Source organism: Hypanus sabinus, chromosome 18, assembly GCF_030144855.1.
Source record: "Hypanus sabinus isolate sHypSab1 chromosome 18, sHypSab1.hap1, whole genome shotgun sequence".
Taxonomy (NCBI): Eukaryota; Metazoa; Chordata; class Chondrichthyes; order Myliobatiformes; family Dasyatidae; genus Hypanus; species Hypanus sabinus.
The window spans coordinates 39513724-39529412 of NC_082723.1; the positions used below are offsets into that span (position 1 = coordinate 39513724).

Consider the following 15689-nt stretch of genomic DNA (forward strand, 5'->3'; position numbering starts at 1 on the left):
ATTTTCACAGCATATTCAGAAGGTAAATGCAGCAGAACCCTGGAACTCAGTCTCCCAAAAGTTAAGGGCATTGTACCTTCAATATTGAGGATGGAAAAGTTGTTGAGGAAATTGGAACAGAGGTGGGTAAATGAAGTCAACCTATAGCCTACCTCAATCCTCCTGTGTCAGAAGACCTTCTCTTTCCTTGTTTCCATTGTCAGTTTGCCATTTCCTCTCCCAATTACGTAGCTATACCTATGAAATAATCAATGAGTCTATCCACCCTGGACCTTCTCTCTTCTTCCTCCCTCCCTTCTTGTAGAAGATACAAAAGTCTGAAAGTATGTACCATCAACTCAAGGACAGCTTCTATCCCACAGTTATGACTTGAATAATTCTCAAGAAATATTGAGTGTTCTCTTTTCCGAGTGCTCTCAGTTATTGTCTTACCTCATTGCCCCACTGTAGTGAAATGATTTGTATGGGCAGTATGCTTCTCGCTGTACTTTGGTAAACATGACAATAATGAACTAACTTACCAATTTACATCCCAGGACAAACTAAGCATTCCTTTGTTACAAGACGGTCAGTGCAGGAGACAAAACACCTGGAGCTCCTGGTTGTGGTGGGGCACGATGTGTACAACTTCCACAAGCAAGACACAGAGCGTTACGTCCTCACTAACTTGAATATCGTGAGTATCTCTGCCCTTCCTTCAAAATAAAAACAACTGCCCAAGGCTTTTGCAACAAATTCATTACTGTGCCATCGCCAGGGTATTAGAAGGCAAACTACAGAACGTGTTCGTTAGCCAATCTGCCTACAGCAGTGCCTCTGGCAGAAAGAGTACTCTGTTATATTTCCACGGCAACTACTGTCCAGTTCCTCTCATGTAATTCCCTTTCCTACTAGAGTGGTCACAGAGTTGTACAGAATGTAAAAGGCCATTCAACCCACTATGTCTGTGCCAGCCATCAAACCTATCTATACTAATCCCATTTGCCTGCATTAATTCTATATTGCTCTGTCCTGCTCATCAAACTACCTTCAAAATGTGTCTTAAATGTTATTAATATTCAAGATGCATCTTAAATGTTAATGTTATAGTTATCCTCCCTGCCTCCACCACCTCCTCTGGCAGCTCAGTCCAAATATCAATTACTCTTTGTGTGGAAAGGTTACCCCTCATGTGCCTTCTGAACCTACTCACCTCTAACATAGAACATAGAAATTTACAGCACATTACAGGCCCTTTGGCCCACAATGTTGTGCCAACCATGTAACCTACTCTAGAAACTGCCTAGAATTTCCTTAGCGCATAGCCCTCTATTTTTCTAAGCTCCATGTACCTATCTAAGAGGCTCGTAAAAGACCCTATTGTATCCGCTTCCACCACTGCTGAGAGCTGTGCATTCCACGCACCCACCACTCTCTGTGTGAAAAACTTACCCCTGACATCCCCTTGGTACCTATTTCCAAGCACCTTAAAACTATGCCCCCTTATGTTAACCATTTCAGCCTTGGGAAAAAGCCTCTGACTATCTACACGATCAAAGCACCTCATCATCTTATACACCTCTATCAGGTCACCTCTCATCCTTTATTGCTCCAAGGAGAAAAGGCCAAGTTTACTCAACCTATTTTCATAAGGTACGCCCTCCAATCCAGGCAACATCCTGGTAAATCTCCTCTGCACTCTCTCTAACCTTAAGCTTATATCCATCTCTACCATGGGAAGCAGACGTAAATCTATCCCATCCAAGCCAGTGATTCATGACAGAACCCTAGTGTCTTTTTGTTTTCCGCAGGCTGCCGAACTGTTGAGAGATGCTTCCCTAGGTGCTCAGCTGCGAGTCCACCTCACAAAGATAGTCATTCTGAAAGAACCTGAGGTACAAACATCAATCTACGGAGATTCCACATATTTATATTGTGTACTTAAGCCAATGAGAGTGTCCCAAAATTAATCATAAGAGTGAAATCAAACAAAAGTCAACACGTACCTTTACCTGAGAAGTCGGTGCCAGAGTTGTCCCAGACTTTGGAGCGAGAGGTCCAGGGTTCAGACCTGGCCGGCTTCTTGCACAAGTTTCACCCGCGCTGGGTTGAGCATTGAGCTAGCAACTCGGCCTCATAAAACAGACAAACCCTAACGACATGGCAAGGCTGCCGCCTGATGCGCCAAGCAAGGCGCAGGAAGGGACTTTACATGAGATATAAGTCATATGGGATTGTACGTTTAAGTGCAGAGGGGATCTTGGGATGTAAGTTTATGGCTCACTGAAACGGTGACACAGATGGATTGGGCAATGAAGGAGACATTTAACGCGCTTGCGTTTGTCGGCGGGGTATTGAGTGTCAGTGTTGGGACATCATGTTGCAGTAGTACAAGACGTTGGTTAGGCCACACCTGGAATACTGTGTGAATTTCCAGTAACCACCTATGGAAAGGATATGGTAGCAGGAGAAAGAGTGGGAAGAAATTCACCAGCATGCGACCAGGAATGGAGCGCTTGAGTTATAAGGAGAGATTAGTTAGCTTGAGATTGTTCCCACTACAGCACAGGAGGTTGAGGAGTGACCTGATAGAAGTTTACAAAATTATGAGGAGCATTATTTGGGTATAGGGAGTCTAAAAGGAAAGGACATAGGTTTAAGGTGAAAGGGGGATCTGAGGAGCAGGTTTTTCACACGGAGGATATGGGACAGTTTGCCAGAGGTGGTTGGGAAGGGAGGTTCCATCTCAGCATTAAAAAAGCATTTGGACAGGGACATGGATAGTAAGAGAGTGAAGGGAAGTTGGCCCAATGCAGGAAAATAGGATTAGCATAGGTGGACATCTTGGCTGGCAAGGATGTGTTGGGCCGAAGGGCCTGAATCCATGCTGTTTAGCTCTGTGACTCCTGGAAAAGTAGAAGCAGGAGTTAGCCTTCCATCCTTGAGGCGACACCACCATTCAATATGATCATCTGTCTCAATGACTTTATATGGTACAGAAGTAGACACTTCGGCCCACGCTGTCCCTGCCAGCCACTAACCACCCATTTACACTAATCCCATGCTAATCCTTTTTTTGTAATCTGACACTCTCATAAATTCCTTCAAATGTTACCACTCATCTACATACAGAAGTGATTTATAGCAGCCAATTAATCTCCCAACCTGCACATCTTTGCAATGTGAGAGGAAACCAAAGCAGTTAGAGGAACCGCATGCGGTGGCAGCGCCTGAGTTTGGGATTGAACCTGGGCCTCTGCGCTGTGGAGCAATGGGTGTACTGGCTGAACCACTGTGTCTCCCTCATTCCCACCTTCTACCCATAACCTGAGGCTTTCCGTGCTGAGAAACACACTCAATGTCACTTTATTGGGTTCACCTGCTCGTTAATGCAAGTATCTAATCAGCCAATCATGTGTTAGCAACTCAATGCATAGAAGCATGCAGACATGGTTAAGGGATTCAGTTGTTGTTCAGACCAAACATCAGAATGGGGAAGAAATGTGATCTAAGTGACTTGGACTGTGGAATGATTATTGGTGCCAGACAGGGTGGATTGAGTATCTCAGAAACTGCTGATCTCCTGGGATTTTCAGGTACAACAATCTGTAGGCTTTAAAGAGATGGCACGAGAGAGAAAAAGCATCCAGTGAGCAGCAATTCTGTGGGTGAAAATGGCTTGTTGACGAGAGAGGATGGCCAGATTGGTTCAAGCTGACAGTAACTCAAGTAACCACACATTGCAACAGTGGTGTTGCAGAATAGCATCTCTGAACGCACAGCACGTCGAACCTTGAAGTGAATGGGCTACGGTAAAAGTAGACCATGAACATACATAAATGCATTCAACGGCCACTTTATTGGATACTTCCTGTACCTAGTAAAATAGCTACTGAGTGTATATCGATCTCCCTTTGATCACTCTTTGAAAAACTTGGTTAACGAGGTAAATTGGTTTATGTACCAAGGTGCTCAAAACCTGTCTTGCATACTCTTTGTACAGATCAATTCATTACAACAGTACATTGAGGTCGTACAAGGTAAGACCGTAACAGAGTGCAGAGTGAAGTGGTTACAGCTACAGAGAGTGAAGTGCAGGTAGACAGTAAGGCACAAGGTCATAATGAGGTAGATTTTAAGGATCAAGAAAGAGAAGTGAAGGGAGGAATTCCAGTATGAAGCATGGTCACGTGGTTGAGGTGTGAAATTTGTGTAATTGTGGAGATTTTGGAAGGTGGTGAAGGGAAGAGCAAATCTGACAATGAAGAGATAGGAAAATTGAAATCTGCCCAAGAGAAGGCTGCTCTTCATTCCTCTTTTGATGCTTTATCTGATGGAGTAGGATACCTGACAGAATGGACCAATTAAATACCTTTGATGTATCTTTCCCAGCATGAGGACCTGGGATTTATGATCTGCTCCTCCTCAATTTCTTCAGTTAAAGAACCTGCCTGTTTCAGATATATTAATCCAGATCCTTAGGTCCAAATCACATCATGGTCTGTCAGAAAACTAAGAAATAAAGCAGCAGCCAAGAATAAAAAAAAACACAAAGGTGTATTCTTCTTAAGCAGCCTCCAGACTCGTCAAATTCATTCACTTGTCAAATACATTCACCTGTCAAATACACAATCGGATTTTTGTAATTGTTCCTCTTCCAGTTTAATCTCTGAGCTCCCTGATAAAACAAACAAGATAATAATCAGTGAGGTGCAAAATCTGAGACATATTTACCACCCATGTTATCTTTTCCCACAGGCGGAACTGCAGATCACAAAAAACCTCACTTCATCTCTCATTAGCCTATGCAAGTGGAGTCGAACAATTAACCCAGGCAACAATTCTGATCCACTCCATGCCGATCTGGTTCTCTACATTACCAGGTACTGAACAAATCTCTCATTTCGTTACTTATTCTTTTCCTTTGGGGCTGTGGGCTTTTGGGCACTAGGTTAGTTCAAGATAGTTTCATTTCTTGTGGCTATTGGGATTGATATTAACTAGCCAAATAAGGACTGCACAATTAACTGCCTCAGGTTGGGGTGGGTAATTGTTCCAGTTCACTACCAGAAAGAATCAACCTGCTTCCGTTTTCAGAGGAGCATAGATACTGAAGCAACTGCCTAATTAAGGTTTAGTCCCCTTCTATTTAAATCGGTCAATTTTGATATTCATAAGACACCATTTTCTGTTTTCAGGCACACTTGAAGACTGTATACAGCTTGAGAGCTATAACAGTAATAGATTTCTGCAGGAGGGAGGGAGTTGGTAGTGGGTTGAGGTGGGGTTGCACTGAGCACAGAATGGGTTATGGTTAAATTAGTAATGAAATCGTGACTGCCTGGTGACTGGGATGGTTTAGTTAATAATGAGTTCTGGTTCTGGTTGGAAGAATAATCTGGGTTGAGTTAGGACTGGTTTAGTAATTTATTTGGGGTTGGTGTTTGAGCATAGAACATTACAGCACAGTTCAGGCCCTTCAGCCCATGTTGTTGTGCTGACCTCTTAACCTACCCTAGGATCAATCTAACCCTTCTCTCCTATATAGCTGCCCATTTTTCCATCGTCCATGTGCCTATTTAAGAACGTCTTAAATTCTCCTAACATACGGGGCTCTACCACCAAGCCACGGCAGCACATGCCACGACCTACCACTCTCTGTAAAAAAAAACTTGTCTCTAACATCCACCCAGAAAAAAATTGTCTGGTTTCTGTCTGGTTTTGAACCAGGGAACTTGCACCTGTGGGATGAATGTGATAACCACAGAACTACAGAAACACTGCTTTGTCGTTGCTGCTGGAACGGCAAACTTGCACCTGGATTTAGGCAACACACACAAAATGCGATAAGAACTCAGCAGGCCAGTCAAAGTTTCGGGCTGAGACCCTTCTTCAGGTCTGGAAAAATGGCTGAGAAATCAGAGGGGTTGACTTCCAGCATCTGCAGATTTTCTCTTGATAGTTATCTGGACTTGGGTTCTTGTTGAAGCGTGGATGTGTTCAGTTTGAATTACGGTTGTAGGACTGGGTTTGTATTTGTTTGGGGTTCTAGTCGAGTTTGGGTTTGAGGCAATACTTTGTTTTAAATTTCATTGATCACTCTGATGTCAGCATGTTGCTTTTCTTTTCAAGGTTTGACTTGGAATCTGACGATGGCAACAAGATGGTCCGAGGCGTGACACAGCTGGGTGGGTTGTGCAGCCACTTATGGAGCTGTGTGATTACCGAGGACACAGGATTCAACCTCGGCATCACCATTGCTCATGAGATAGGCCACAGGTGGGTGAGGGAACAACATTCATGCAGCACAACAGTGCTTTAGAGGTGGAAAAATCTACCATGTGGAGTGAGGAGAAGGAGATTTGATGAGAGGCGGTGAAATTGTGGAACACTATAGAGGGAGACTGAGACAACAAAAATGATACATCATTGCATGGTGGGACATTAGATACCATGGTATTGAAGACTGAGGGGGAGTGGGAAGATAAAGATAAAGAGAAAAAAAGTGATAGACCAACTTTGAGGATGATAGAACCATGTAGAGTTTGAGATGGTGTGAATCTCATTCAACGTGGAGAGAGAATTCTAAGGACTCAGTAGATACTGAGGGACTATCATATCCCATGAATGCTCTTTCCCCACAGAGCCCCACTGTTCACTCAGAAGCTGCTAGTGGCAATGCCATAGGACAATCAGCTGTCAATAGTTTGACAAAATCCCCCAATCCTTAAACATTCAGGGCAATTCCTTGCCCACTGTATGCTGGTGAGCAGTTCCAGCAATTCCTGACAGTGAGACGGTATCTGTAGTCAGTATCACGTGGAACCAAATTCTCTTTCCTTTAACTTTGGTAGTTTTGGCATCAACCATGATGGGCACAAAAATGGCTGTGTTGGCAACTTGCATATCATGGCAGCAGAGGGCGGCTACAACAGCGTCGACCTGACCTGGTCCAAGTGCAGCCGAGACCAGTTTATGAAGTTTTTCAGGTAAAGTTTTCTTCACACTGTATCCCAATCCCCACTAACTTCAGTTTTACAAGATCCAGATGATCCCAGTGGAAGGCAAACTGCTCATTGATTCCACTGTCACATATTTGGATGAATAGCACCGTTAGAAAGTAGTACCAAGAGCCAACTGTACTCTGGATGGGGCAGCTTTGAGGGGCCTTTGTACAATGGGTGCATTACTACAGGGGAATGCTGCATCTTTGCATTAACAAAGTGCAATGTCATGCATAATCAGAAGGAATTGTTAATGCCCCATCAGCTTACTCTCAATCATCTGTAAAATGATAAAAAATATCATCTGTAGTATTCAATGTGTCTATATATGGAGGTATGGATATTTTGCTGTTAATTATATATGGATATATAATTAACACCAAAAGTAAGCTGATGGGGTGTTTATCAGAATTGATTTGTCCTGATCTGTATTTTAGTCATTTTCTTTGTGCCATATATCCTTTAATATATTTGTCTAACAAAGATTTATTGACCTTAACACTAATAGCTGGAAAGAGGCCCATCTTTCCACAAAATTTTGTCTGAAAAAATGCTCTCTAGTTTCCTTCAAACAGAATAGCTCTAATTTTGTTTTAGATTCCCTCACCAGAGGAAATAAGTTCCTCTAGTCAACTGTACAAAATTAAATCATAACACCCTTTAACCTTAAAACCTCAAAGTAAGTGAATGTCTCCTGTCCTCAGTTAATACTCCAAGCTCCAATATTACCAGCTACAGTCTCACCAGAGCTAATATATTCTTCCTAGAATTCAATGCACTGAAGAGGATGGAACACACTTGCTTGTATGGGCTTACAGAAACTAATTAACACAGAAGGCAATCACTCAGCACACAGTGTTCGTGCCATTTGAAAACTAGCTACCCAACTTAATCTCACCTCCCAGCACTAGACATATAACCTTGCTGATCAGAGAGATACATTCAAGTAATTTTTCAATATGAAGCTTTGCACCTCAACCATCCCTTCAGGCTGCGAGTTTCTCATCCCTACCACAGGCTGAGTGAAAATTTCTTTGCTGATCTCCCTTCTTCCATTCACTGTAAGTCAACACTACTCGATTTTTGACTTCAGAAAACAGATTCTTCCTATTTATTTGGACCCCTCAAAGGTTTGTACAATTTAATTAAAAATTTCTGTAAACTGCTGAGTTACAATAAAAAATACAAGCATATCCTATCCAATTTTTCCTTTATAGGTAACTTTATCATACTCATAAATTTCCTGTGCAACCTTTCTAATACAATCATATATTTCCTGCAATGTGTTGACCAAGACTGTAACCTGTACTAAGGGCAGAGCCACAGTCCTGGCAATAATTTTAGAATCTATTTCTCAGCCAGTAAGGAGAAGCATCCAGTGTGCCATCTTAACACCTAATTGACCATTGCTATCTTTGAGGAAATGTAGACATTCACTCCTGGCATCATCTTTACCCTCCACACCTCCGAGGATCCTCCAGTTTATTCTCTATCCCTCTGCCTTATTCTATTGTCAAGTACTTCTATTTGGTTTTTCACTTCTCTCTCCTTCAGACAGTCTATTGGTTACTGGCACAGCACCCCTTCAATTCTACCTGCAAAGCCTCTGTTGAAGATACAAGTAACAGATCATCCCTTCTCATGTTCTAAGTATTTCATTAACCACCAATGCCACCACTCACAAAGCCCCTTGCTCTCTCATCCCAGAACTCTATAACCAGGAATGTTGAGTTGCTCTCTCTGAGACAAATTTCAAACATCTGATGCTGTTCTTTCACTTTGACTGTGCGTTGTCTCATCTGCTTTCGTCACTAAGGGCACGAGCCAACAGACCAGACTCATTTTTGGTCTCTTTTCTAACCTTTGTTCACTCTGCTTAACAAACTGTTCCGCTAATGTTCTGCCATCCATTTCCAGCCCTTCTTCTAAAACCTAAGCTCAGCTTCCTACTCCCTTGCCCACAGCACCAGTACAGTTTCTCTCTTTGTTGATGTGGCCTGAATACCTTCAGCATTTTCTGCACTTACTTCAGATCTCTGGCATTTGCAGAACTGCAACACTCCCCATCAAACCCTTTCCCCACCTCCACACCTCACCAAAGATTGCAGGGAAAGTAAGACATAGGACTTGTGTAAAATGGGCGATTGATGTTTGGTGTGGACCTGTTTCCATGTTGTGCTTCTCCATACCCGTATGAGCCCACAGGTTTACTGGTCCCAACCTTGCTGAGACTGGCTGATTTCTTACTGATCTTTCAATCTGTAACTCCAGGGCACTGTGATCCGTTGTGGCCCTCCACTTTACCTGCCCATGACCAGCTAACTGAGCAAAGGCTGGGGAGAGAATGGGATGGTGGCTCAGTAGCACACATTGAATATGTAATAGTGAACCCCAGAAGGAAGCCCCCTTCCACTAGGCATTCACGCCATAACCAAGTTGTACTCCCAGTGCACTACACTGTCAGTTTAGCTGCAACTCAGATGGATGCAACAGACTCTTTTAAAGATCTCTCTCCTCTAAATATCCATGAACAATTCCTTCTTCTTTATCACATGACTATTTGTAGGAGCGTCCTGCACACAAACTAACTGCCAGATTTCTTATTTCAAAATTCCAGGATTGAAAGGCTTATCACATGAGGAACGTTTGATGACTCTGGGCCTGTACCCACTGGAATTCAGAAGAATGAAGGAGATCTCATTGAAATCTATTGAATGTTGAAAGCCTCAATAGAGTGCGGGTGGAGAGGATGCTCCCTGTGGTGGGGCAGCCTAAGACCAGAGGACACAGCCTCAGAACTGAGAGATGTCCATTTAGGATAGAGATGAGGGGGAGTTCCTTCAGCTAGAGAGTGGTGAATCTGTGGAATTTGTTGCTGCATAGAGCTGTGGAGGCCAAGACATTGGATGTATTTAAGGTCAGAGGTCGATAGATTCATGATTAGTCAGATCAGGAAAGGATATGGGAAGAAAGCAGGAGATCGGGGCTAAGAGGTCAATGGATCAGCAATGATGAAATGGTAGAGTAGACTCGATGGGCCAAATGGACCTAATTATGCTCCTGTACCTTATGGTCTTCAAATAATGACTATATATAAAAAAAAGGGTGTGAAGTACTGTGGAATATTCTGACATTGTAGCAGATACTACAATTAAGGAGTGTACCCTTCCAAAACTATTGATTGCTAAATAGACGCCCAATTATAATAATCATTGGCTATATTTGTTTTGCCAGCACGAGACGAGGGACGTGTTTGGATAACCTTCCAGCAACAGAATCTGATCTCTCCAGCCAGAAGCCGGGACTGTACTATGGGGTGGATGACCAGTGCAAAATTGCCTTTGGAGGCAAGGCGTCCTCTTGCAGCTTCAGCAGACACGACATCGTAGGTGGTGCCTGAGATTAACTAGCATTCCTTAGCCAGAGGTTAAATCTTGGTTCACTTGCAGAATAGTGGGAGGGCAGCACGTCCTTGAAAGAATTATCTGTATAATCCCACTTGCCCCCTCCTCCATCTCATATTTGTCTAGTTAACTTTTAAAAATTACGATTGAATATAATTCCACTGCGCCTTCAAGCAGTGCAGTTCAAATCACAATTTACTGCCAAGAAGAAATACTTAAGATGATTGATGAAAGAAGCAAGGGAGATAAGGCAGTTCCCTCCGTAGATGCTGCCTGACTTGCTGACTCTTCCAGTATTGTGTGTGTTGCTCAAGATTTCCAGCATCTACAGAATTTTGTGTCTCAGAATTATACTGGTGTGACTCCACTCCTTGTATCAAATCCCACCCTCAAATCCCCCAGTGACCCACCCTGACTCACTGACTGTAGCAAACACATCTCTATCCAAATTAAAGCTGTCCTCACCCTGATCTTGCCTTCTCCACCTTGACCACACTCACTGCCCCATCCACTCCCAGGGCTGTTGCATGAAACTAATGGTTGGTGGTTAAAACCCCTAAAGTTCATTGTGAAAGGAAATTTCCAGCTTGGCTTACACTTGGCTCCAGACTACTAATAAAGTGGCTCATCCTCAACCAGGGTCAGAAAAGCAAGCCATTCGGCCCGAGTTCTGTGCTGTACTGCTCTATGTTCTAAGTCCAACAGAGATGGGTATTGTGAGTTACTCTTGCCAATGAAGCTCACATCTTTTGATAAATAATGCTGAGGACGTTCTATGAGTCTGCGGTGGCCAGTGCTATCATGTTTGCTGTTGTGTGCTGGGGCAGCAGGCTGAGGGTAGCAGACACCAACAGAATCAACAAACTCATTCGTAAGGCCAGTGATGTTGTGGGGGTGGAACTGGACTCTCTGACGGCGGTGTCTGAAAAGGGGATGCTGTCCAAGTTGCAAGCCATCTTGGACAATGACTCCCATCCACTCCATAATGTACTGGTTAGGCACAGGAGTACGTTCAGCCAGAGACTCATTCCACCGAGATGCAACACTGAGCGTCACAGGAAGTCATTCCTGCCTGTGGCCATCAAACTTTACAACTCCTCCCTCGGAGTGTCAGACACCCTGAGCCAATAGGCTGGTCCTGGACTTATTTCCACTTGGAATAATTTACTTATTGTTATTTAATTACTTATGGCTTTATATTGCTATATTTCTACACTATCCTTGGTTGGTGCGACTGTAACGAAACCCAATTTCCCTCAGGATCAATAAAGTATGTCTGTTTGTCTGTCTGTCTAAAAGAGATGCTTTTACCCCAGCACTCCACCCCAGGCTATTTGCTCTAACTGTATGCCATGAACTTCATTCCAGTCTGGCCTGAGCTTGAAAAATATAGTTAAACGTTCTTACAACTAAATATAAATCCTGTTCCATTTTCAGATGGGTTAAGCCATGTGTTAAGAGTGTGTGTATATAAAATATGTAGTGAAATGTGTATTGCCATTTTTTATTATTAATGATACCAGGTGCTTTTGTGTCTGTGCAGGACGTATGCAATGTTCTATCATGTCATACAGATCCATCAGACTACAGCAAGTGCAAACGCTTATTCATTCCCCTACTAGATGGAACGGAGTGCGGGCCCAACAAGGTACAGGAGCCAACATCTTAGTCGTGCATGTGAAAATGTAGAGCACTGCATTGTAGTGTGGCAGCTGAGGATCGATGGTAGGATTTATGTCTTAAATTCAGAAGCTCATAGACTTAACTCTAATCTGGAGATTTGAGCCCATGATTTATGGAGACTCAGTGAAATTTTGAAACAGTACAGTGAGAGAGACAGTCCCCGGTAAACACTGCATGCTTGTAGAGCCAGTATGAAGAATGGGAAGCTCAGATAGGTAGATGAATATGGAAATACCGCCAACGGAGCTGTACCAAAGGAGGGCTGAATCGTTGAGGGTACTTTTTTTTTTAGCTCAAGTTCATGTCCACTTTCAGACATAGAATGTCCACAGCATTATTTTGAAGAAGGAAAGTGATTCCCCGATTTTCTGGGCTATTTTTTAATTCTATAATCAGCACCATTAAAGTTGATGCAAAAAAAATACGCAGCCAGTCAGGCAGCATCTGCAATGGTGGAAGGATTTGTCAATGTTCAAGTTGAGATCTGCATTAGGACCTGGGGAAGAGGCAGATAGCCTATGAAAATAGAAGGGGTTGGGGGGGGTTTGAGACAGAGGCTGGTAGGTGTCTGAGAAGGGGTAGGCATGAGGGTGGGGTTTTGAGACAGAGACTGGTAATTGATAAGTGGACTGAGAAGGGGTGGGTGGGAGGGGGGTGTTGAGACAGAGGCTGGTAGGTGTCAAGTGAACTGAGAAGGACAGAAGCAGCCAGGAAGGGAAACATGAGGAGTGGGCTGGGTAAGTGAAATGCAGAAGCAAGCAAGGAGAAAAGGTAGATGGATTTTCGTTCCTTGTCTGTTTCCACCTACCACCCACATGTCTGGCTCCCAGCTGCATTGCTCTCCCACCTGACTCCTGCTCATCACCCTTCACCACTGTTCCTGATAAGCTGCATGAGTGTGCTGCCACGCAGTAACTGAAATGGCCCCACGCACATAGCCTTTGTGCCGCTCAGCTGGAATTACCTTTTGTATAATGTTTCATTGAAGTGTCGCACAGTTTTCTGGCCGTGTAAAACTTTCCCACTCAGTGCAATGCTTGGTCCATGCAGCTGTAAAAAAAAGAGAAACGTTGTTCTTCACCCCTCCTTGGTCCACCTATCACTTACCAGCCCGTTTTAACCTCCCCCCCCCCCCTCAACTCTCAGTCCTGAGGCAGGCTCTCGACCTGAAATGTCGACAATGACCTTCCTCCCACAGATGCTGCTGAACCCACCTGAGTTCCTCCAGCAGTTTGCTTTTGCTCTTGAATAAAGCATCTGCAATCCCTTTTAGCTCCACAAAAGTGCATGGCCTAGTCACTTACCTCATTACTGATTGTGGGCTCTTACTATGCACAACAGCGGCCGGTACTCCTACGTGGCCAGTGTACTTACTCTCTGAAGGTGTGCCTCTGGCTTGTTTGCAGCGTTTTATATCAAAACAAATCCTATTTCTTTGTTGAACTATGCAAACGAAGAATGATTCTGACTTGATGTCATTTCTCTCCAGTGGTGTTTAAGAAGGAGCTGCACATCTCTGGGGGAGCTGAAAATGATTAGGGCTGTCCACGGGGCCTGGTCAGCCTGGACACCATTTAGCAGCTGCTCCAGGAGCTGTGGGGGAGGGGTCAGTCAACGACACCGACATTGCAACAATCCAAGGTGGGTGGACAACCCTGGAAAGGGAAAGTAAGAAATGGGTGGAAGATATGTTATCTTTCAAACTTGTTCTCCTTCAGTTATGGCTGAACTGTATCTGAACTCCATCTGCCTGCTGTGTTTCCCTAACTTTTAATAGCCTTGTCAAATAAAAATCTACCAATTTTGGCCTTCAATTGATCCCTGTCCTCAGGCTGGAGTTTTTGGGAGTAAATTCTAGATATTCAGCGCTCTTTGTTTGAAGCATGCTCTCTGTTGTTGCCCCCCACATCCCTGCCCCCATCCAAATGGCTTAGTTCCAAATTTAAGAATATGCCTTGTTTTGAACTGTCTCACTGAGGGAAATCAAATTCTGTCTATCTTTGCCCTTTCAGTTCCATTAATCATCTTAAACATCCAGTGGATTCCAGTTAGTTGGGACACATTTTGGCCCATTTGAGCGGCTGGCCCAATTAGCCAAAGTTTCATGGAAATAAAAAAGACTATCATTTAACCAAGCAATAGATTATGTATTTAAATGAATAAAGAACAAATTAGAACACTACTAATACATCTACAGTATTATAAACCTGAACATTAGTTCCCAATGGTTATCGACACAAGAATTGAGCCAGTGTACACTGCTGTGTTCTTATAAATGGACACCTAGTGCAGATAATAGACTGCTTTCATATAATACTTTTGATGATTGCATCCTCCAAATCTACATGTTCATTGCAACATTCAAAGCGATTGTCAATATCTTCAAATTCTTCATAATTAACTCTTTGAAGTAGTTAAATCATTTCATTTTCACTCCCTGCCAGTTCTGGCATCTCCAAGCCTGAATGCTTCAAATTGTGGTGAACAAAACAGTCCTAAGTTGTCTTACTGCTTATTTCTCACCAACTATTAGTGACAAAAATCACTGCTTTTTTAAACCAAATGCCATTTAACACTATTTTAATGCTATTTTAAAATCTATTTACTCTAAGCACAGTGTAGAGTCTAACAGCCAGACAAGTTCACATGACTGACACTAGTTAGAAACAGTCCCAAATAAGCAGCTGCCCTGATTAACCTATGGCTTAATTAACCAGATTCTACTGTGCCTGGAAGAACCCTGGTTCCTTGATCTATAAAGTGCCGCAGGGTATCTCCACAGTTGGGTCATCCCTCCCAAGGCTAACGGGTAATGGACCACAAACGCTGAATGTTCTACCAATTCTTCTGAGTTGCTCATACCAATGCACCAGCTTTAACTCATTAAGTGAGTTTATTAAAGATGGTGCTATATGATTACCCAGTTTGGGTGTAATGGAGACATATATCACAGAAACAGGTTCTTTGACCCAACTGGTCCTTGCAGACCAAGAGTCCCATCTAAGCTAGTTCCAGTGGTGTGTATATCCCTCTAAACCAGGGGTTTGCACCCAACCTGGGGTGCACAGATCCCTGCTTAATGGTATTGGTTCACAGCATTAAAACGAAGTTGGGAAACCCTGCTCTAAACCTTTCCTATCCATGTACAGTAACTGTCCGAATATGTTTTAACTGTTGTTAATGTACCTGCTTCAACTACTTCCTTTGGCAGCTCATTCTGTATACGGACCACCCTCTGGGTGAAAAAGCTGCCCTCCAGGTTCTTTCCCCTCTCACCCTAAATCTATGTCCCATAGTGCTTGATTCCCCAACCTTGGGGAAAAAATCTGTGTGCATTCATCCTGGCTACAACTGTCTAAGCTAATCAGACTTACCCTCATTCGACCCATTTCTTATCCCAGAGCAACACAAAATGCTGGAGGACCTCAGCAGGCCGGGTATTATCTCGGGAGTGGAACAAACAGTCGACATTTTGTGCTGAGACCCTTCACCAGGACCTTTCCTATCCACTTAACTGACCAAGTGTCTTTTAATGGAATTGTGCAGTTGATTCTGAACGGGCACTCATGGTATATTTATGTATAGTATTAATTGATTAGTTTAGAGATAGAGCACAGTA

General features: G+C 43.3%; 1 protein-coding gene across 1 annotated transcript in view; it reads left to right on the forward strand.

Annotated features, from left to right (window-relative positions):
* adamts13 (ADAM metallopeptidase with thrombospondin type 1 motif, 13) overlaps positions 1-15689 on the forward strand; it is an 86025-nt gene that overhangs the window by 17228 nt on the left and 53108 nt on the right. The window contains exons 6-13 of the mRNA XM_059993511.1: positions 537-676; positions 1791-1874; positions 4738-4862; positions 6112-6258; positions 6834-6968; positions 10218-10368; positions 11931-12035; positions 13560-13711. Of these exons, the coding sequence (XP_059849494.1) occupies positions 537-676; positions 1791-1874; positions 4738-4862; positions 6112-6258; positions 6834-6968; positions 10218-10368; positions 11931-12035; positions 13560-13711 (1039 nt within the window). The remainder of the gene's footprint in view (positions 1-536; positions 677-1790; positions 1875-4737; positions 4863-6111; positions 6259-6833; positions 6969-10217; positions 10369-11930; positions 12036-13559; positions 13712-15689) is intronic.